General features: G+C 39.7%; 1 protein-coding gene across 2 annotated transcripts in view; it reads left to right on the top strand.

Annotated features, from left to right (window-relative positions):
• The window catches only part of LOC150077386 (fatty acyl-CoA reductase 1-like), a 292,403-nt gene that overhangs the window by 171,137 nt on the left and 98,021 nt on the right, over positions 1-23,245 (top strand). For both annotated transcript variants that reach the window (XM_090386667.1, XM_090386666.1), the window contains exon 9: positions 4,502-4,546. In XM_090386667.1, the coding sequence (XP_090242793.1) occupies positions 4,502-4,546 (45 nt within the window). The remainder of the gene's footprint in view (positions 1-4,501; positions 4,547-23,245) is intronic.

Here is a 23,245-nt window from a genome sequence, read left to right as displayed (position 1 = left end):
TTTGGCTTTCAGGTATACCATACAGTTCCCATCCCTGATTGAGTGTTGATGAGGAGCTTTCACTGCTTTGCAGTTTGCACAGACTGGGAGCTGGTCTTTTGCTGGGCAGTCACTGTACTTGTGCCCTTTCTGGGCACAGTGGCCACATGTTGAATCACGCTGGTTGCATGTGTGTGATGTGTGGCCAAAGCGAAGGCACTTGTAACATTTCGTAATTGAAATATGCTCCTTAAACCTATGGCTTCCCCAGCCTATGAAAATGCGACTCTGTGTTTCTAAGATTTGCCATGCTCGCGTGGAGAGCTGGATTACCCAATTGACATTTGAATGTGTTTTAGATTTAGTACTGTATTTTGGGCTAACGTCTTCTTCCACAGTGTCCTCAGGTAGGTGCAGACTTAGATTTTTGTGGTAAATTTCCTCTTTGAGTTCTTCTGGGGTTACACCTTGCTGTATGTCAAATAAGACAATTGAGGGTCCTTTTTTCTTGGGAGCCTCTGCCTTTAAACCGTACTTAATCATATTTTCATTACTTAAAATTGTTTGTGCCTCTTCTCTGGAGTTGGTTTCAATTACCACACCTGGGTGTCTAGTCTTCCGCATACTTTTGATCTGGATTGTCTTCATTTGGTCTTTTAGATTTTTGGTTAAGGTTTCCTTTACAGCATCACTTGTGTCAAGCTGCGCGTCTTCTGTTGGCTTAATCAGGATTATATGTGATTCTGTCTTTCTTGTTAGTGTTTTGGTTTGGGGTCCATCTGGTTTATGGGATGCTACTTTAGCGCCATTTCGCAACGCCTCCGCAAAGGTAGGGGGGCCTTGATGCATTTGTTTTCCCCCTTTCTGAGGGCGAACCTCCCATTTCGCTTGCAGTTTTTCGTATTCGACGTAGAGGTTTAAAATCACCGTCTCCATCTTGCTGAATATGGCAATGAGGTCAGTGCGGATAGCAGCAGTAATTTTCGATGATTTTCCCACATACTCCTCAAGCGTCCCTCTGATAGCCATAATTTGGTCAACTGGGGTTCCAATTAGAGGGGGTAGAGTGGGGTTCGGGTTTGCAGCTGGTTCTGGCACTTCGTTTGTTTCTTTATGTGCATCTTTGTTTACCTCTTTGCTGGTCTCTTCAGTCACGTCCGGATGCGAGCGAGTCAATTGTTGTGAATCCTTGGGTTCACAACTGCTTCTCTTTCCCTTTTCTAGGCAGTAGATTTCGCCTAATTGTAGCTCCTCGACAGATAAGTCCGCAGGAGTGGGAGAGATTTGGTCAGTTGTTGTGCTGTCTCTCTCTGCGTTGTTTTTTTCCAGCACTTGAAATGCTGCTTTTGCATTGGCTGCAGTAGTATCTAGATCGAGCCGTGGAACTTATCTTTGGAATCATAGATCTTCCAGAACAGCACTCCCCCAGTCTTCTTTTGCAGGGGCCATTATCGATCAAAAGGACTTTAATATTTTTTCCGCAGCAATCACAAGTTTGTTGGCTTGCGCGACCAGGCATAATGATTATTAAAAGGAGGGAAAATTGGCAAAGAACAAATATTTAGAGTAGCACTACAGTTGGGGGAAAGGCTTCTGCAATTTTTATTATTATTTTTTTTTATTTATTAGAAATATTACTGAAAATTCTGTTTAGTTTCTCAAGTTCCTTATTTCAACTGCTAGGCAATAAAAGCACTTCCTACTATGTGAGGAGTATTTGTGTTCAGTTATATTTAGCGTTAACACGACTTTCCCTTTTTAAGTGCCCCAGAGGGTAGCCGATGTCCGCTGCAGTGAGACAAAGTATACAGACCACCTACCGGTTGACCTAATTTAGGCGATCTGTAAAATGCTGGTCAACGTGACCTTGTGCTGGAAAGCATTCCGCTGGCTATAATGCTTGACTGAACAAAATAAGATATGTATTCAAGTTTTTAAATTGAGAATAAAGTTGTTTACCTGATAATTTAGTGGGTACAACTTGCCTCAGGAAAAAGCACACCAAAAACTGATTCGCTGGATATCAGAAACTCGACAAGATGTTGAGCATAGTCCTTTAAACTATTCATTGAACAGGAGCCTGAAAACATGCGACCGCACAATGAAAAACCTACTCGCCAACCCATACACTAGGTGCATGTTTTCCAGCTCATAGTTCGTATATCGATGCATGCTCTTCGTGCGGCGACTACTGCTTGGATGAGTAAACCAGAAATTTTCTCTCGCGAACTGATGAACAGCGCCGTCTACCGACTTACGGTGACGTTTCCTGTTATGGGTTCCTATGCGATTCACATTCCTCTAGATGTTACCTACCTCCCCTAAACGTTTGTACCAATATTTTTGCGACACCCTGTATGAGAATGAAGGATTGTATAAGAAAGTTGAATGTGGAAATTGAGTGTGATCCCGAAAAAAATTGATGATACATTAGAGAAGTTATCATAATGGAATTTCATGAAAGTTTTTTAATTTCTTTGTGCCAGATAAGTGATGTACATGAATATAAATTTACATAACCAATTAGTTCATACAGTGTGTCATCTATGTGGTGTTATCATGTTATATGTGCATAATTATTCGTAATTTCTTGTCCTGTATATATGTGTAATAAAGATTTGTATATAGCCTTAATGAAGTTGTTGTTGTTATTATTTGGTTTTTAGGAGCATTAGCAACTAAGGCCATATTGCTCCTGGGATATGCGGTGGTCATTCCCTGACCTTTCCGCATCCTCCGTATTTGGTGGTCACGGGCTCGAACCCCAGTCTAATCAAGAAGCGTGTGCTACGCACTGCCGCTCCTGCCCATCTGGCTACGGAGGCGCCAAATTAATGAAGTTGTGACTAGTCATTGTGAACACACAGCCCAATCCAAAGGAGGAATACACTTAATATAGAAATTCCCAAGAACTCGATTTATTCTGTGAGATATATGAGTCAGATGCGAAAGGTGGGGTAAGGAAAAGAGAATTAAAAGGGTTAAATACAATACAGGCATTCAAAATTCCCCCCAACAATGCCACAATTATAGAGCAAGTTATAAAGTCGAATTACTACCACTGTACTCCGCCCTTCTTGAATAGAAATGTCTGCTACAATCTTCTTTTATTCGCCGCGCAATGAATATAAACTTGTGCTACGGTTTACTTGTAATAGCTACTTGTAAGTTGCGATTATCCATGGTCTTGACGTCTGTATTCCACCACTATTGAAAGACGACTCAGGGAAAATATGGAACGGTTCTCTTACAAGTGTGGAAGCGACTTTGTGAGAAACCAGTGCAGGAATGGTAATGTAGAAATTTCTTTATGTACTTCCAACTCAGATAAAAAAAAAAAAAAAAAAAGACTATTAAAGAACTTACAATTTCGTTGGAAAATCGGAAAAAAAAAAAAACTTAATTCTTTGACAGACAGAGGAAAGTCCTGGGCATGTGCTAATCAGAGTGAGAAGACCTTAATCAAGGTGAAATAGCTGGCGTAATGTTAAATAATAAACGCATTGTCGATATGATTTTTACAAATAAAGTATTAGAAAACTTCGTTTCGATAAAAGATATCCAAACTCGGAAGCGTAACCAGGAATCTCCATGCTCTAACCACAGTAACAAACGGAACTTTGTCACCTAAATGGTGACAGATCTGGTGGTATGGTGTTTCAGACTGCTGGTCTGAAACACCATACCACCATAAATGAAACCTACAACTCCTAAAGAATATCCAGTGAACTCTTCGCTAGACACAGCACAGCAAAAGCATCGCCGCAACTGTTAACTCGGCGCCTCTGTAGCCAGGTGGGCAGGAGCAGCAGTGCGTAGCACGCGCTTCTTGATTAGACCGGGGTTCGAGCCCGTGACCACCAAATACGGAGGATGCGGAAAGGTCAGGGAATGACCACCGCATATCCCCGGAGCAATATGGCCTTAGTTGCTAATGCTCCTAAAAACCAAATAACAACAACTGTTAACTTACAGTATGTACTCAATTCTGAATAAATAAAATAAATTATTGCCATTTTCTTTTTTGGGTTCAAAAATCCCCATTCTTCCTAGGTAGTCTAGGCTCTAGTCACATCTGTAATTACTGACGTTGAGATGAAGGGAGACTACAATTAAGCAGAATTAAACATGAACCGCTTCATGTGCCATTTTCGAGGGCATTCCTGCTCCCCTTAATTGCAACAATGTTGCATATTGCAGGAAGCTGGGAGATACTGTACTTGCAAACTCTCATCCCCAGTCAACTCTTGAACCTTATCAAAACCGAATTTTATCACGGCAGGACTGACATCAAGGAAGTCTTCACCACATTGCTCTTATGCTGAGTATAAATTATTATTGCAGTGAAATTTTTGAAGATCGTAAGCAGAATACTAAAATATAAGGTTACATATTAATGTTGAAGTTCAATCCACTAAAGATATTTTTCAGTTGAGCTAAAATTTTACTGAAAACATTGATTTCATAAAACTTTTGAAATTATTCAAAATATGCCATTAAAATTTATTTTATTATTTTCCAGGGATGGGGTGACACTCTGAATGGACTGGTATGGATGGTGGTGGCTGTAAGTATTTCTGATTTGCTATTGTATACAAATAAACCTCATATAGGTTGGAAACAGACTGAGTATTGATGCTTGAAAAGGACGGCAGCAAATCATCTATTATTAAATAATTGGTCAATTATTTTGATTATTTTATGTATAGCGTTTTTGTTGTTAAGCGGCTCCGGGGGTCTCTCCCAACTCCGCGTTTATAAACATTGTGACGCAATACGAACTCTGTAAAGGCAGAGAGAGTGTTTATTGTAGTCTGCATCATGTAGTGTTGAGTTTTGTTAGTCTCCTCCGGTTTGGCCTAGGGGCCCGTCAGTAGGAAGTGAAAGGTCTTTGGCAGGATCGAACTCTGGATGTCGACCGAGCTTGCCAGGGAGGAAGGTCCCCATTTAAAAAAAAAAAAAAAAAAAAAACCTACTGCCAGTGTTTCTATTGTAAGAGGAGCGCGGGTGTGATACTTTGGGGAAAATAAAGTTGGTGGATGATATGAAGGCGTCCACCAGGAAATACGAAGTTAAAGGGACAGAGGATACCCCGTGCAGTTGCCCATCATCCGCATGGGGGAGGAGAGACGGTGAAGAGCAGAAGAACGTTTGTGGTGGTAGGATCCACCAGGAGAGAGAGATTTGGGTGGAGAGTTGGCTAAGGCTATGCATATAGGAGAAACAAAATCACAGAGCCAGGGATCCCGTGGGGGGGGGGAGTCGCCGCTATGGTTATTGGTATATTATTTAAATCCCACACCGGCCAAACCAGCTGTAGCCAGTGTCAGCAAATCCCACCCCATGCTACAAGCCACCAGAGGATAGCATAGCATCAGCAACGGTGATGGTGGAAGGGTGATTTCTAAAATAGTTACCCCCTCTGAAATAGTCAAATTTGGGGGCCTGTAAGAAGAAACATACACGCTCCACACATATGCATTTTTTTTTTTACATCCTGTATTTAGGAGAAATGACAATTTTTGACGTTAACAATAACTTCCTCTCATACATTTCTTTCATTCATTACCTTGCATCCAGACAGGACAGTCCCCTCCCCCACCCCTAAATATAAAAAATACTATTTAATACTCATGCACGCTTTTTTTTATATATAATACAGTTCACAAGCATTTATTCGGTCATCGCATAGTTGACAAACATGACCTTCTATTCGTACCACGTATAGAAACAGCTTAGCCTGTCCAATTTATTTAAGCTTATAAATTCTTTAACATATGTTCGGCGTGCACATAATTAGTTGACATTTTCAGCCATCAGTCACATACATTTATTCCTATTGAGGTGGTTATTGTCGGTTGTGGGTGGGTGGGTGGGGGGAAGTGTTTTTTATTATTTTAATTCCTACTCTTTTTATCAATTCCAATATTCCTTTTCTTCAACAATTTTATTTTTATATAATTCCAACTTCCAACTCCCTTATTCTATAAGTCTTATTTAATTAATTTTTTTCTGAACCCCCTTTTCTATGCCCCCCTTTTTTCTCCCTCCCACTTTACATCTGATTTGTTAATCTCTCAGAACATTCTAGACTCTAGGGGGTCTCAATATTATAAGTATTCCTCCTCTGGACTGGCTGATGTTCAAAATGACTGTCAAACTCATACTCATATGTGCTAAATATAACTATTTATTGACACTATTTACATGGTAATCAAACAACAACAAATAACTGAGTAATTTATTCAGTGGGACCCTGTTAGACTGCTAGCAATTAACTGTGTACATATTTTTTAATCAAAACTACCAATTCTGATATACCATTGGTTTCTTTCCTCAACATTGGTTCCAACAGGTCCAGGTATTTATTACATCTCATAATCCACAAATCAGTATCCCTACTGCTTAACTGTCCAAGTAGGTCAATAGGTAACAATCAGCATACGAATAGACAAATATAAGTCATTATGTGTCCCCTTTCCAAAATTATTAAGTAATACACATACTTCAGTCAGAAATCTCTTTCAACCACAGATCAATCAGTCAACAATAAACCAAAATTAATTAATCTTCCCGTTTAACTAATCCGCAATTCATTAATTAATGCTTGACACTAAATTAATGGTCTACCTGTTTAAACAATTACAATCACAATAAATTATACTCTCAATAAATCAAAATTCACTATAATTCAAAATTCAACCTGAATTCAACACTAGTTAGTAATCTACTTGCCATTTGTTACTTAATCTACTTGACATTTGTTCAATCCTTTGTTACTTAATTAATCATTTCTCCGTAGTCTACTATTATGTCAGAACTCCCCTTCCCACCACAGATTAACTACACTTTAATGCACTACTCTTATTTCCTCTACTAATTTGAATTATCTATCTATCTATCTCTATGTATTACAACTATACGTTTAGCATTCTCCCCTAAATTTATAACGTTCCTCTAGAGTCCTTTCCATTACTAATTTAAGATTTTCTGTACTTAACTAGCACTTACTCAGCTTGCTGAGCATTTCTCCCTGCTCGGTCCTCTCTCTCTGCTCTGGGCTGCCATAACCATCTGCATATGAGGCGTAGTCTGGAAGGCGAATGGTTGTTCATCCGTGGAATACAGCAATCTGAGGTTTACTCCTCCGTGGGTATTGCACTGCTGAATTTAATAGAGGATTCTATCTCGCATCATCGGTCTGCGCTGCGTCTGTGCACTGCTTTTGCACTGAGATACCTTCAGGGTCGGCCGATCGCTCATCACTGCTCAGTTGAGGTAATTTGCCTCTAGAACTCTCCTTGGGCGTTTCTCCTTTCTTTCTCCATAAACTGCATTAGCTTCTCTGACTGTTCTGTATTCAATGACTACTGCAATACTTCCATTCTTCTCAAAGGGAACATTCGCTCCAACTCTAGAATTCCACAAAGTTCTCACAACAAGTTTTCCCACTACAACTACTACCTCCCCAGAACTGCAACTACCACCCAAACTCGACAACGACTCTGCTCAGAATACCCCAAAAAAACTTCTCTCTGCTCTCTTCAAAATTCCCCCCTTTTCTCACTGACCAATCGCTGACATCATCTTCCTCTGTATTTCCATTTGTCTTTTTATTCTACCGTGGGCGTGTCCTCCATCCTTTTAGAGGGAACTTCTGGTTTCCAGCAATTTCTGGAACTTTCTAGAAGTTTCTAGATCTTCTTTGTGACCTCACATCTACACCCTTTATTCGTCGCGCCTCACCTGCTATTAATCGCCCCATGAAATTTTTAGGAGCGCACTCCATTACTCGAGTGCCTTCTCTATTGAGTACTGACCCTTTCCCAAGTGGGTTTGTTTTGGTCTATTATTTCTTCCAGATGGAGTGCTGCCTATGCTCAGTGTACATCAACTACGAACTGCTCCAGATCCGTGCTCCTATTGTTTCGCGTGTTCCAAACCGCTCCCCCCCCCTCCGTCGCTACGCTAATCCTCCCCTTAAGGATAATAGGCGAAAAAAACACAATTACAGCTCGTAATTGCCTCAACTACCATATTCAAATCTATTATTTAGTTTTGACCTGATATATTTCTAAAGACAGACTGTTTTTTAAAATACTTAACATTTCCAATATCGGTAAAACCATTATTAATAATCGTTGTAAGGACGGGTCCTTACGTGGTGACTCTATTGTCAAGGAAATAAGAAATATGTTGTGCAAGAAGAATAGGCAGAATATCGACCAGAGTTTGTCTTCCAGGGGTAAAAGTAAGTGACTTATAGAGCAGATATCTTTTAAGGGCACAAAAGGTGATATATTATTATTTTATTATTATCTGTTTATTTCTCTTTCGAGACACCCATTAACAGCATGTAGCTAGAGGATGTGGCTACATTATTTCAGTATTTACAAGCATATTTACATGAACTCATTTACAAAATTTGAAGATGAAAGAACACAGAGCATGTTGTTAATAACTTAAGTAGTTTAAATTAATTACTAAGTAATTGTTAAGAAGTAAATATTATTATATTGATTATTAAATGAGCATTTTTGTTATATTTGTAACTGACGGTACACATTACCGAAGATTTCTGTCCTATGCATTTTGTCTGTACATAGTTTCTCTGGATCTATGTTTAAATTATTAAAATACTTAACAGTATTTGCTGGGAAGAATCTCCCTAGAGAGTCCAACCGAGTCAATTCGCACTTGAAACTTGGTTCTGCCCCATTTATTCTCCGTCGCGTCATTCGAGGGCGAGTGATCACATTTGCAACTTTCGGCGCATCTAGTCTCTCCGTTAGTAGCTTTGCCAGAGTTGATTTCCTGACGATACTATTTAACCATCTCAGGAGCCAGTATTCTACTCCTAAGGCCTTGATGTTGTTCTCGTGGACTGATGACCAGATGGCCGAGTGTGTAAAACGGAATCGGTGAAACGCATTTAAGGATGTATTCAGTGGCGGATTTCCGCACGGGGCGCGCGCTTGGGGCCTCTTAAATCGAGGGGGCCTCAAATCTCAGGTCTCAAAAAAAAAAAAAAATTGTTTCATTTTAAATTTTTACACTCGTCTTTATTATCGTTACTGAATAAAACTATAATATGAGAAGTTAGTAAACTCTTATGCGAATATCCCTACATATATGAAATATCTATGCGAACTAAGTGAATCTGAAGTAGAATACATATTATCATTAATGCTAGATTTTATGTATTAATGTTAGATTTGGGAGGGATGGTAGTTGTGTAATTTTTTCATTTAAACATTATTTAAAATATGTATGAAAGAATTGCGCAACAAAAATGATTAAAATCGCAACACCAAATCTAGACCGCGTGCTATAGTAAAAACGTGCTCATAGAATGCACACTGTAGTGGTACCGAAAATATTTAGAGGGGGGCCTCAAAATTGAATTGCGCCTGGGGCCTCTCAAGTGCTAAATCCGCCACTGGATGTATTGAATCATAAGATGAGGGTGGGCTTCAGAGACCGGTGAGTTGTTGTCTAGTGCTCCAGAGTGCTGTGTCTTTTTTATAATGTATTCGAAGTAAGATATAACGTATTCCTTCATCCCACTTAAAGCCAAGATCGACATGTACGGGGGCTTTTTAAACTCTGGTATTGTTAACAAAGATCGTAATTTCGCTTTTCTTTTTGTTGGTGAAGGTCATTTGGTCAGTGTTCTTTTCGTTAAGTTTCAGACCAATGTAGTGTAGATTTTCTTCTAGCTTGCTGATTGTCTTGTTTGCTTCCTCGGATAGATGAAGTGCAGTTTCTTGTTCTTTAGCGGTAACAAAAAAATTTAAAATCGTCTGCATATGTAATGAATGGTTCAGTTTTGAGCTAAAAATTGGGGCTAAGGCTATTGCGAAGATGGTGGCGGACAATTCTCACCCCCTTAGGGTACTCACCTGGAGATACAGCAAGCTGCTGTTTGTTTGCCGTTAATTGCGATAAAATTTAGGCTGTGATGTGTTGTAGAATCCCCCCCTCTTCTGTTCTCTCCCGAGCCACAGCACTCCCACTATTACAATGTCTTTCTTGAAGGGTGTTAGTCAGAACACTTAAAGTGCTTCCTGTAATGAGGAAATACTCTTTCAGGATTACTGTCATAGCTGGGATGAGATGTTGTCGAAGGCTGTTGCTACATACAGGAAAACGATGTCTGTTGTTTATTATTTAATGCTCGCTGTATCCGAACTAGTCTCCATTAAATTTGTAATAGTCGACCTTCGGGGAAGCGCAGAATTTAAGTATTCTGGCCTGTCCCCAAAGCAGTGCTGATTCACGGTATTCAGGATTATTTTTTCAAATTTTTTGCAAAGCATCCGATTGCGTGCGATGGGCCTAAAATCTTTACTGGTTTTAGGATTGTTTATTTTTGGAACTGGTTTTACATAATATCTCTTCCATGCTTTCGGGATAACTGCCTCACTTCGTATTCGTTGGAAGAGGCGGTGGAGCGGGTCGATTATGTTTGCACTACATATTTTTACCATGAATAGCGGGAACTGGTAGAGTCCGATCGTTGCTTTACTGGGAAACCAGTTAATAGCTTCTCTTAAGGTTTCCCTGGTGATATTAATTTCATGTAATATTATGTTTCTAGCTCTATTTTGGTTAGTGTCAGTGGTATCCGTCAGTTTTTTTTTTTTTTTTTTTAATCATTTGCTGCATCTCGCGGATGTTTTCATCACAATTTTTCTGCTTTTCATTCAGAGGCTTTCAGAATGTGGCTTCTGTCCAGTCTCTAAAAAGCTGGTCCGTCATTTCTCTTGTTTTTCTTGCTTACTATTCTCTTTTTTTTTTACCTCAAAGTATGCTCGTCTTTTCATAAGAATGAACTTCGCCCTTTCGCATTTGTACATAGTCCGATCAGTCGGGCCCCTTTTCCACTTTTGGTAGAGCTTTTGTTTCTTTTTAAACATAACTTTAACTTGTGGAGTGAACCAAGAGTTCGCTCTGTCGGAGATGTTTAATACTTTGGCTGATCCTAGACAGGCCGTATGCAAGAGTAACCACGAAATCTCTTCTACGGCTTCTTCAGTGGACATTTTATATAGTCTTTGAAAGTTATATTGCGCTAAGCATTGCAAGATAACCTCGCATTTAATATATTGTATTTTGTGGAAAATATCATTCGATTCTCATTACCCCTGATATGTGCTGCAGTTCTGGTCGGCAGCCTGTCTTCGAAGAGAAACTTCCATTGAAAGCGCACAGTGGTCAGAGGAAAATAGTCTTAAGTTAATATCTTGTGTGTTATAATAAATTATATCCAGGCACTGTAATAATCTTTGTCGCAGATGTTGTTAATTGTTTCATTCAGAGTGCTTCTACTGTGGCGTCTAGTCTGCCTTTGTATCTTTATTCCTCGGGAAAGGCATATTCAGATCTCCTAAGATGATTGTGTCAATATTTACGTCTAAATTTGAGACTTGCCAGGTAAAAAAATTTCTGGTCTCGGTCTATCTCTCGCGGTTCTCGCCAGAGAATGTGGAGATAACAGAATCAAAATTATCAGAATTAGAGCTTTGTTCTTTCACAATCTGGAAGTCGGTTTTATATAATATCATTACTACTCCGCCTCTTTTGATCTCTTTCCCTCTTCTAATGCACTTATAGCCTAAGCTGCCTACCAGAGCGTTCAGCTGCTTATTATTTTGGAGCCACGTCTCTGTCAGACAAATGAGTGTTCTGAATTTATTAGAAAGCTCTAAGGTGTGGAGTTTATTGGATATGCTGTGAACATTTTGTTAAAAAAAAGGATCCTTGTACAGTATCCCCTTTCAAGACTGGCAAGGTGTTCGTTAATTGCTATTGCTTTGTTATGGTGTTCACTGCACTAGTAGTGGGCGTTGTCGATTGTTCTCTGAACCGTTTAACGAGGGTACCACTGGGCTATACAGAGTCCAGTCACAATATTATGACCACCTCCAATGCAGACATCATACACGCCTAGCAAATCATACAGCGCACGTGTAAAGTTCACACACTGCAAGCATATAAGGCTTGATGTTCGGCATCCGTGAACACAGTAACAGCCTCTGGCATGGGCAGAGCACGCGACCTATCAGACCTGGAAAAAGGCATGGTTATCGGGCCAGGGGTGGCAGCATCTCTGAAACAGGACTTTGCGAAATGCTCACATGCTGCAGTGATGAAAGTGTATCAAGTCTGGACCAATGGGACAGTTTTAATGACCCGACGTGCCAACTGTGGAGCCCCATACGCCATTGATCCCAGAGGTGAACATCGGCTAAAACAGTTGGACAAGACCAATCGGCGCCCTACTGTTGCTCAACTGGCTGTCCAAATGAATCGTGGGGCCACCAGAAAGATCTCCAACACGACAGTGCAAACCCTGTTGCGTAATGAGCTCTGGAGCAGACGCTTGGTGACAGCACCCATGCTGTTCATCGAAAAAAACGCCGTTAGTTTGAAAAGCAATACCGACACTGGACTCTGGCCGAGTGGCAACGGGTGGCCTTCTCCGATGAGTCACGGTTTTGGGGAAATGATTCGTATCTATACAGAGTTGGTTTGCGGGAAAAGCAGGGCTAGGGACAGTTGTCTCTGTTCTGTTTTCTGTTCTGCAATTTGGATTCCTTCTGTTCGGGAAGTGGTTTTTAGTACTTTCCAGGCCCTCTGTAGCCAGGTGGGCAGGAGCAGCAGTGCGTAGCACACGCTTCTTGATTAGACCGGGGTTCGAGCCCGAGACCACCAAATACGGAGGATACGGAAAGGTCAGGGAATGACCACTGCATATCCCCGGAGCAATATGGCCTTAGTTGCTAATGCTCCTGAAAATCAAATAACAAACAAACAAGTACTTTCCATAATTTCTGGGCGTATCTGTTCTCTGCAGGGATCAGCTTCGTGCGTGCAATACTGTTTTTATTTCGACTGGGAGGGTAGTCCTGACACGAGTATCATGCTCTTTCTTTGCTTCTTCAGGATTGGTAGCAGAGCCAGCTCGTAGGGGTTCAGGTGTCTGGTTATCTCGTCTGTTAATAATTAGCAAAGGCATATGGTGCAAGAAAGCAAGCTTATGCAGCATCAGTCAAAAAAAAAAAAAAAAAAAAAAATTTCACCCCTCCATTTGTTTCCAATGCCTGTCCAACTCAGCCTTAAATTTATTTACGCAATTAACTTCCACAACAAAAGATGGAAGTCGCTCCACCAATCAACTTGGTCCTTGAGGTTGTCACAGACATTCTCTCAGATATGCCAGACAAGCTGTTCTTGCTACCTGGGAGTCTAAAACGCTGATGGAACTGATATTCGGGTGACACTCAAGTCAAGTGGACCCAATTTCGGCGAAGTCCGGACGGTCTGTGACAGCCAAATCCTCTGCTTGCACCTTCACGATGGTGGGACTGTTAGTAATCCTGGGTATAACCTTCATGCACAAGTACATGGTGGGTGACCACCCAGGTGTGAACCAACGTAAGCAGGGGTCGAGGTGTGGTGCCCACACCACATGGAGGAACGCCGCCCCTCTATGTTACCAGGCGGTACTAGGTGGTAGATGACTCTCATCAACCGGTGTAATACCACCACTTTGCTTATTGGAGGCTTGAAATGGTGGAACCCATGTTTAGTCTCTAGAGCTAAGTTCCGGCCAACCCTTCCCTATCTCTTCCATCATGCAGCATGATTGATGATTTTTGAGGTTATGATGTGAATGTCGTGGCGAGATCCAATATTCCTTACATTTCGAGGGTACAGCTCTAAAACGGTGTTCGCAGGCCGGCCGCTAGATAGTACACCGGACCGAACCTATTGGTAACTCTCTAGGAGGCTTCCGGATCAGCTAGTGTATAATCTTGCTACCTCTACTCTGCCAGATAGTGACTGGAGGGAGTCCGAGTAGTGTGTATGCAGGGAGCATTGTCGAGGCCACGTTATGTCAAGGATCTGGGTATATTCTTACCACATGTACGCAATATCCAAAAATTTCATTACTTCATACAGCATGTCCCACCCACTTTTTCTTACTATTGAATACACCATGAATTGTCAATATAATAGAGCAAGCTTATCTGCGAAAAGATCTAAACCTCCCAAGGACTTCCTAATTCATTTCACAAATATACGTGGTCTCAATTCCAATCTCAACGATGTCCATTTCTACTTGCAGTCTTGCAAACCCCATGTACTTTTTCTGACTGAATCTCAGTTATCAGTTGATTCAACTACTGCTCATCTCAGATGTCCAAATTATTTGTTGTATGATTCCTTTCGCTTCAAAGGTGGTACTTGTGCATATGTCCGTTCTGATATTCCCTGTCAGAGACTTGGCAATTTGGAATCTCCTCTTTGATCTTCTCTGACTTAAAATCCCTCTACCTCATTGTGTAAAATTCATCTGTTGTCTCTACCGTTCTCCCAACTCCACTAATCACTTGGAGCTCTTTGACTTCCTCTCTTTGCAACTTGACTTTCTCCAGTCCAACTTTTCTAACAGTGAGGTAATTTTCCTTGGTGATTTTAACGTTCACAACTCCAGCTGGACTCCGTTTTCTAGTCACACCGACCCAGCAGGTCGAGATGCTGAGGCTTTTGCGATTACTAATGACCGAGCACAGATTGTTCATTTACCTACAAGAATACCAGACAATCCTAATCATACAGCCAATACGCTTGATCTTTTTCTCACAAACAACCCTTCTAAGTACAAGGTTGAAGTGAGAGGTCCTTTAGGCACTTCAGATCAAAACTTGGTGATTGTCTCTTCTCCAATGGAACCTTTATCTCATGGCTATTCCCAACCTCGTATTGTTTGGCATTACAAGAATGCAAAATGGGATGACCTGCGAGCCTTCTTTTCCTTGGTCTGATTACTGTTTCAAAACTTCTGATGTCAACGTTTGCTCAGATCGTGTCAGTGAAATTATTCTTGCAGGAATGGAATCCTTTATCCCACACTCCACTTTAAAATCTCGTCCTTTATCTAAACCTTGGTTTTCCAATAAATGTGCTAAGGCTGTCCAAGAGAAGAACGTTGCATATCGTAATTGGCTTGTTTCTAATCCTTCAGTTTCATTTTCTGCATACACCAAAGCTCGCAACAATTGTAAAGCAGTTAGTAATCAGTCCAAACTAGAGTTTGAACAGGCTAAGAGTAGAAAACTTGCTTCTTGCCCTAATGGTAGCCGAGCATTCTGGTCTCTTGCCAAAGCTATTGGCCGCAATTTTTGCCCATCTCTGCTCCCACCTCTGTCCAAACCAGATGGTTCTGCTGTCACTTCAGCCAAGGATAAAGCTGACCTGCTAGCATCCCATTTTTCTTCCAGCTCATGTATTAATGACCTTGGTAAAACACCTTCCACCATTCCTAACACGCTCCATTCAATGGCTCCTGTGGTCTTCCGTCAAAAGGATATCAGAAGGATTTTGATGAATCTTGATGCTACAAAAGCTCCAGGTCCTGATGGTATTTCTACACTTGTTCTCAAAACCTGTGCTCCTGAATTTACTCCTATTCTTTGCCGCCTTTTTTCACTTTCTTATTCCAAAGGTGTTTTTCCTTTTGCTTGGAAATTTGCTCATATCCAGCCAGTTCCTAAAAAGGGTGACAAATCCCTCCCATCCAATTACCGTCCCATTGCAATTACTTCTACTCTTTTTAAAGTAATGGAGAAATCAATTAACCGCCAACTTTTAAACTACCTAGAAACCTTCCATCTGATCAACGATCGCCAGTATGGATTCCGTCAGTGTCGATCCACTGGTGATATTCTTGCTTATGTTACCCATTTATGGACTAATTCAATGGAAATGTTCGGTGAAACACAAGTAGTTGCTCTTGACATCTCAAAGGCTTTTGATCGTGTTTGGCATAAAGGTCTTCTAAACAAGCTTCCATCTTATGGTTTGCCAACTGTTTTCAGTAATTGGTTATCCAGTTTTCTCTCTGATCGCTCACTGAGGGTGATGGTAGATGGCTCTCTGTCTTCTAACTTCTCCACTAATGCCGGTGTCCCCCAAGGTTCAGTTCTTTCCTCCACTCTTTTCCTCTTGTATATCAATGACCTTCTTCCATTGACTGGAAATCCTATCCATAGTTTTGCCAATGATAGCACATTGCATTCAACTTTCCATTTTGAGAAACCTTGTCCAGCTCAATCAGCTTCAAGTTCTCGAAAATCTGCTGCCAATTCCTTAAATGCCGATCTTCAGGTAATTCTTCAGTGGGGCAAAGACAACTTAGTTGATTTCAACCCTTCTAAAACTCAATCTTGTCTTATATCTCGCAAAAAGGATTCTTCTGCTCCTATGCTTATCTTTAGTGACACTCCGATTTCTAGGCAAAATGATATATCTCTTTTGGGGATTACCCTGACTTCTAATCTCTCTTGGCACAAGCACATTACAAATATTGCTTCCTCTGCATCTAAAAAACTTAGTTTTCTCTTTCGCTCTCGCCGTTACTTTTCTTCCAAACAGCTGCTCACTCTGTATAAATCGCAAATCCGCCCTGCCATGGAATATTGTTCCCACATCTGGGGTGGTGCCCCCAAAACCTCTCTCAGGCTTCTTGATTCCATTCAGAAGAGGGCAGTTATGTTAATTAATGATTCATCTCTAACAGTCTCTCCACTCGCTCTCTCATAGACGCACTGTTTCTGCTGCATGCCTCTTCTACAGATACTTCCACGGGCACTGTTCTTCTGATTTGGCTTCTATTATTCCCGCTCTCTCTTTCAAAACAGTCCGAACACGTGCTGCCACCAGCCAACATCCATTTACTGTCCAACTTCAAACCCACAGAACCAACTTTTCGTCTTCCTCATTTGTTCATTCAACTGCCGTTTTCTGGAACAACCTTCCATCATACGTATTTCCTGAAAATTACAATCTACAGAAGTTCAAGTCCAATATCAACAAATATCTTCTTTCGTCTTCTCAACCTCCAACCCAAACACGGTACTAAGTACTGTAGGTTCTAATACCTCTCGTGTTTGGGGTTCTCATAAAAAAAAAAAAAAAAAAAAAAAAAAATACTCGGCCTAAAGAAAAATTTCCACCCATCTATTCTACAACTGGCTTTCCTCAATTTCAATCTGTGCCCTCTCAGGTTCTTAATTTGAACAAGAGGAAGAATCCCATCAGAATTCAGCTTCTTCAACCCATTCAAGGCCTTATACACCTCAATCAGATCATCTCCAGGCACTGAAATTTGCAGACCTTAAGCCTTTCTTGGTAAGAGCACCCCTTTGTTTCCCTCACTAATCTTGTTGCCTTTCTTCGTACTCGACATAGCAACTCTACATCCTTCCTAAAATGAGACCTCTGGACCTGTACACTGTACTCTGGGTGTGGCCTGACCATTGCCCTGTATAACGGGATAATCACCTCCCTGTCCCTGCTGACAAAATTCCTATATATCAGGAGTGGCCAACTTAATTTGTGATGCGATCTACATTTTTTTCCTTCAAAATGTGCCGCGATCTACCATCCCAAAAATTTCATTGCACAAGGTGCACAAATCGAGGGATACTGTGTATTTAAAATTCGTCGTAATCGGCCGAAATTAAATCCGCGATCAACTCGTTGGCCACCCCTTCTATATATCATTAACAAGACTCCACGACACGACCTTCCCTGGCCGCCCGTCTGCACTGCTCAGCGAACTTCATATTTGACTGCACAATTACACCCAAGTATTTTTCACTTTCCACTTCCCTGAGTGTAGTACCACACGATTAGTACGTTTCTCTTCGGTTATTTCTACCCATATGCAGTACTTTGCATTTGTCAATGTTAGACTTCAGTTGCCACTTCTCAGCCCATTTGCCCAACTTATCTAGATTCAGTTGGAGTAGCATACTGTCTTTACCGTCGTTAACCTTTGTATGCCAACCCTGCGAACCTTTGTATCATCTGTAAACTTGGATATTAAACCTGATATACCTTCACCAATATCACTGATAAATATACAAAACAATGGGCCAACCACCGTACCCTGGAAAACTCCACTAATAACATTTGTCCAGAAGAGTAGTGTCCATCGATGAGTGGGAGACGACACTCTGTCGTCTCCCACTCAACAATCCCTTTATACATTGTAGCAACTTGCCCTTAATGCCATATCTCTCCAATTTGTACAGCAGTCTTCCATGTGTAACAGTATCAAAAGCATTTCGTGAAATGCAGGTATAGGACATAAAAATTATTTTTCACATTCAGTTCCTTTGTGACCACATCATACTATCCAATCAAATTTGTCAGACAAGACCTTCCTTTAACAAACCCATGCTGTGTCTTTAACTATTACTACAGTCTTGTCTATATGATACTGCAATGCTTCTTTAACCAGTGATTCCGTTATTTTCCCCTGAACACAAGTTAAACTAACAGGTCTATAGTTACTTGTGTTCCCTTTTGAACTCCCTTTGTGAATTGGTGTACATTTGCACACCTCCAGTCCATGGGGAACTCCCCTGAGTCCAAGGAAACTCATAATTATGGCTAATGGTTTGCTTACTTCCTTTAATATAACTGGATAGATCCCGTCTACCCCAGGTGCCTTTTTTATGTTTAGTTTCAACAATTTCTCCTCCACTTTGCTCTCAGTTATTACAAAATCGCTTAGCTCTCTGTTAGCGTTTGATAAACTTCTGGCAACTCTCCTCATGTGTGAATGTACACGCAAAATACACATTCAGTTTATCAGCTACCTGATCATGATCATCAATAGTCAACCCATTAAGTAGTCCAATCTGATTCATCCCTTTTCTTCTAGAGTTTACATAAGTAAAGAACTCTTTGCTGTTTTTCTTTGCATCCTTTGCCAAGGATTTCTCGTAATCTGCCTTCACCTGCCTAACCGCTTTTGTGACTTGATTACAGACTAGTTTATATCTGCCATAGGCTTCTGTGTCACCTGATACTTTATATGCATCCCATACATTTTTCTTCTCTGCCACGAGTCTCATTGGTTCATCTGACATCCATTTAGATCTAAAAGGATGTCAGATGAATGTATTAAAAAAAAAAAAAAATCGGTATTAAAAGCCCTCTTTCAAAGAGGGCTTGTATGTAAAGCGGTGTGAACTTTGTTACGCCTTGTGTTTTTGGACAACTATTTTAATCTAATGTATCTTATTTAATCACAACATATAAGTTTCAAAATGTTTTCATAGTATATAACATTCCATTATATTTTTTTGCTCTTTGAAATGAGCTATTAAAGGAACATCTCAGTTGCGAATTTTCTTAATGAAAAACCTAGTAGCCTCCAGAATTAAGTCCGTGAAGGCTTCCCATTTAGAATTCAACGTTGGTAACATCATCAGCTTATCCCACTGCACAGAATTTAAAACCTGAGAGACCCCTCTAGTCACCTTTACGAAGTAATAGCCCTTCCCTTTAGCCTTGTTGGTAGTTACATCTTTAAGTAATTCCCACATCAGTACATTGTGATCACTTTCACCCAGTGGTTCCTTTATCTGCAAATTCTTAATACATGAATAATCACTGCTGATAATCAGATGAACAGTATTACTCCCTCTGGTTGCCTCTCGAACATGCTGCTGTAGAAAACAGTCATCCAATAAATGTACAAAAGTCTTGCTAGTGTGCGAGTGACCAACCCACAAGTTCCAGTCGATATCTGGAAAGTTTAAAATCCCCATTATAAGACATTCTGGTTTACTGGCCCACACTCTATTTCTCTGCACAATTTCTCATTATACTCATTAGATTGTAGGTGTGCTAGGACGGTGTCTAGTTTTTTTTATCCAATACTTTCTGATTGGCAATTAGTTTCATGTTTTGTTCTCTTAGTTCGTGATTTTCCTTTTGGATTACTTGAAGAGTTTTGAAAATGGGGAGGAGGTCTAGTAAGTCTTTCTGCTTCCCTATGTCTTGGGCTAATTGGTTGTAATTCGCTTCGTTTTTATTTTCTCTCTGAGATCCATTACAGTTCGCTTCTATGATGTGGTCTAAAATGTTACTAATATCCTTGGGGGTCGTCCCTTGTTTTCTTATGTTCACATTCTTCCGGCATGTGTCACAGCCTAAAATTTCAGCTAAGGAGTAATTCAGTTTCTCGTTCCGCTCCTTTACCGTGTGCTTGCTAGTGTGCTGTGGGGGAAGGGTTTCATTTTCCGAGTAACTAGTGTCCATGATACATGATGGCGCTCCAGTTGTTTTATTCAATTCAGTTCTGCTTAGACATTTTTGTTTGTAGACCTACAACTTGTGCAAAGAAACTTCTTGCGTCGTTTCTGATTTAAACGCTATACCCACGTGAGAACAGTTTCCAATTATGATGCTGCACCGTGAGGTGCTTTCTGTCAGTCTCAATTATATCTAGTAAATGACTAATAATTTAAGTGAAAATAGACAAAACGACGGAGCACAATCATACACTGCTGTCATCTCCGCCACCTAACGGAATAATCCTCTAATATTGCGGAATAATATTGTACACTTAATATCACTAATGATATTAAGAGTAGGAGATCTGAGGACTAAACAAGTACGGGGAAATATTGGGAAAAGTGGCCAGTTAGGATTGAATTTGAAAGTGTCTGCAATTCTGCCCACACACGATAGGAGGGAATACCACCACTCCCAGATTTACGTAAGGGTTGCGTTCCAGGGAACGCTATATAAGTCGGAATTTCCCCCCTGAATGCTTAAATTCAGCACTCGCAACTATGAGCGCTTAATTTGATTGAAGCAAAAAAATAAATGTTCGACGAACATGTAAATAGAATTATTTATTAATTTTTTTTATATCATGCGCAAGAAAAATGACAAAAGTGTATAAAATTACAAAAAGAGAGGAGACAGGCATGACGTCAGCAAGTTTTACCTTTCGAGCATTGTTGCCAGAATTAGCAGGCCGCTGCAGAAGTTGAAGGCTCTTCAGATTTAGAAGGGGTTTTTTCCAACACATCACAAAAATTCTCTGCAGAATTGGCACTGCGACTTCACCGCATACTTTAACGTTTTAGGGTATTTAATAGGTTCAAGCATCAAGTGTGATGCTTGAACCTATTAAATACCCGTTGCTTGCCATGAATTTGGCTTGGGTTTCGATGTACTTATCCTTATAATTTTTTTTTATATATCTTCATATATTAAAAAAAGTAAGATTACCTCAATCTTTTTCGTGAATGCTTCCAGTCAATTCTCTCCCAAATGTGACGGATAAAATAAGGTGAAAAAAAAAAATAATGAATTCCCTCACTCATAGAAATACGACCAAATCCGATGCGCAACGGAATCGAAAGCCGAGAACCCCCAACCCGACCCCGAAACACATCAAACCACCACAGCACCACAGAAGACCACGAGTGCGAGAAGACATTGTGTCAGAATAAATAGTTAAAACTGCTTCCGATAATAAATAATTAAAATCACTATCCATATTATTAATAGCTTTTCCATCTTCGATATAGCACACGAACGCTGTTTTTTGATCACTGTTGATCCTTTTATACGCGCACTGTCCCTTAAATAGTATTCACTGTTGAAGCAGCAAGACCTAATTCCGTGCAATAGATGACAAATTTTGTCCTACTTAATCATTTTCATCTTCATTTCGAAATCAATTTTGTTTCGTTTCCTAGCACTGCCAACACTTGCACTTTCTGTTGGTCCCTTTCCCTTCACCAGTGTAATAAGTAAATAAGAATGAAGGGAAAATTCTGAAAATTTGTCTTTTATATGATTGAATATATCAGTGAAGGGGAACTCATTTCAGTTATCGGCATTATCGCAAATGCAGTAAGATCGAGTTTACTACCGGTTTATAATAGATTGCGCCACAGAAAAGCCAATAAACCGGAAAGTGCAAATTGCTTTTATTGTGTAGGCGCTCTCTCTCATATATATATTTATATTAGTGATAAAAAGAAAGTTAATAGCTATAACGACAGCAACTGTAACTAATATTTATGGGTCAATGCAATTGCAAGCAATCATGCAATACCCCCATAATGTATATAAAATATTAAGGATAATAGAAAATGATAGAAAAAGTAAATCAATCAAATAATAATACTTTCAGGGACTTAAGAAAACGCAAAAAAAAAAAAAAAAAAAAAATTAAATAATGTATCGCTTTTTACCCACAATCTAGATGACTTCAACTGGGGCCAACCACCCAGACTGAAGGCAAAAAGCGACAAGAGGTTCTCTGTTTCTGTAATGATCAATATATGCTAAGTAATTTAAATATAAACCAATATAGGCCAATATTGGTTTATATTTAATAATTTTAGAAATATTAGAATCAAAAGTAAGAAAATATAAGTAAAATATAAATGTAAGCATATATTAATCATCGTTGACCAGACAGAGAACGTAATTTAATGATTAAAATAAGATTAAATATATAATATTTACCGTATCTAGGACATAATGTAATAGTCGTCAAAATAATGTGGTGCCCCCGGGATGGATACCGTAAAAATAAATAAAAATAATCAAACAGCCAATCAAATTTAAGTTAACGCAAAGAGAAACATGTAGATAGTAAAAAAGAAAAACTAAAGGATTAGGAATAACAGAACCTGAACTCCACAAAGGCGAGAAATAGTGGTATAGATAAGAAATAGTTTCTCCTACGTTCTCGGATTGCCCCAATAATTTCGGAGAAATAAAAATAAAGAGTGTAGGACAGCTTAAAGATATTACAAGATATAAGTTGTGGCTCGGGTATGCTCGGGATCGCAAACCCGCTCCTATAGTAGGACCCTGAGCTGAATTTGCATGTTACATCAGCGTGAACTTAAGTGAATTTAAATGAATTTAACTATATGTATTTAAAAAAAAATGATAAACTGTAATTTGCAAGCCGGTGGGTACAAGTTTTCTACGCCGTAAGACACCAAGAATGCAAAGTGTATCCCATGTACATATATATACATGGCACTAAATATGACAATTATATTGAAACAATGGGTTCGGAAAACAAATTTTTGAAATTAATTATGCTTATCGCTTTCCTGAAGTGATAGTTCAGGTAAGCGATAGGGAAATTATTATTAATCAACTTGTTGTCCTGAATAGTTTGCTGTTATGTTTGCTGAATAGTTTTTATTATTATTGCAAATATAAGCAATCCTCAGACATTGCGATAAAATTATATTAGCATGCACTGATTTTGATACATTAGATCTCCAGTTTGTAAGGCTGACTACATTAAAATTAAATGCGTCTCTTTTATTATATACGTTTACGTCTATATTATTATGCTAAATTTCCCGGAAAAGTATTAGAAAAGTTACTTAAAATTATATTAAATAACTGA

Source organism: Mastigoproctus giganteus, chromosome 12 (assembly GCF_048544385.1).
Source record: "Mastigoproctus giganteus isolate SK-2022 chromosome 12, ASM4854438v1, whole genome shotgun sequence".
Lineage (NCBI taxonomy): Eukaryota > Metazoa > Arthropoda > Arachnida > Uropygi > Thelyphonidae > Mastigoproctus > Mastigoproctus giganteus.
This window is presented reverse-complemented; position numbering and strand designations above follow the sequence as displayed.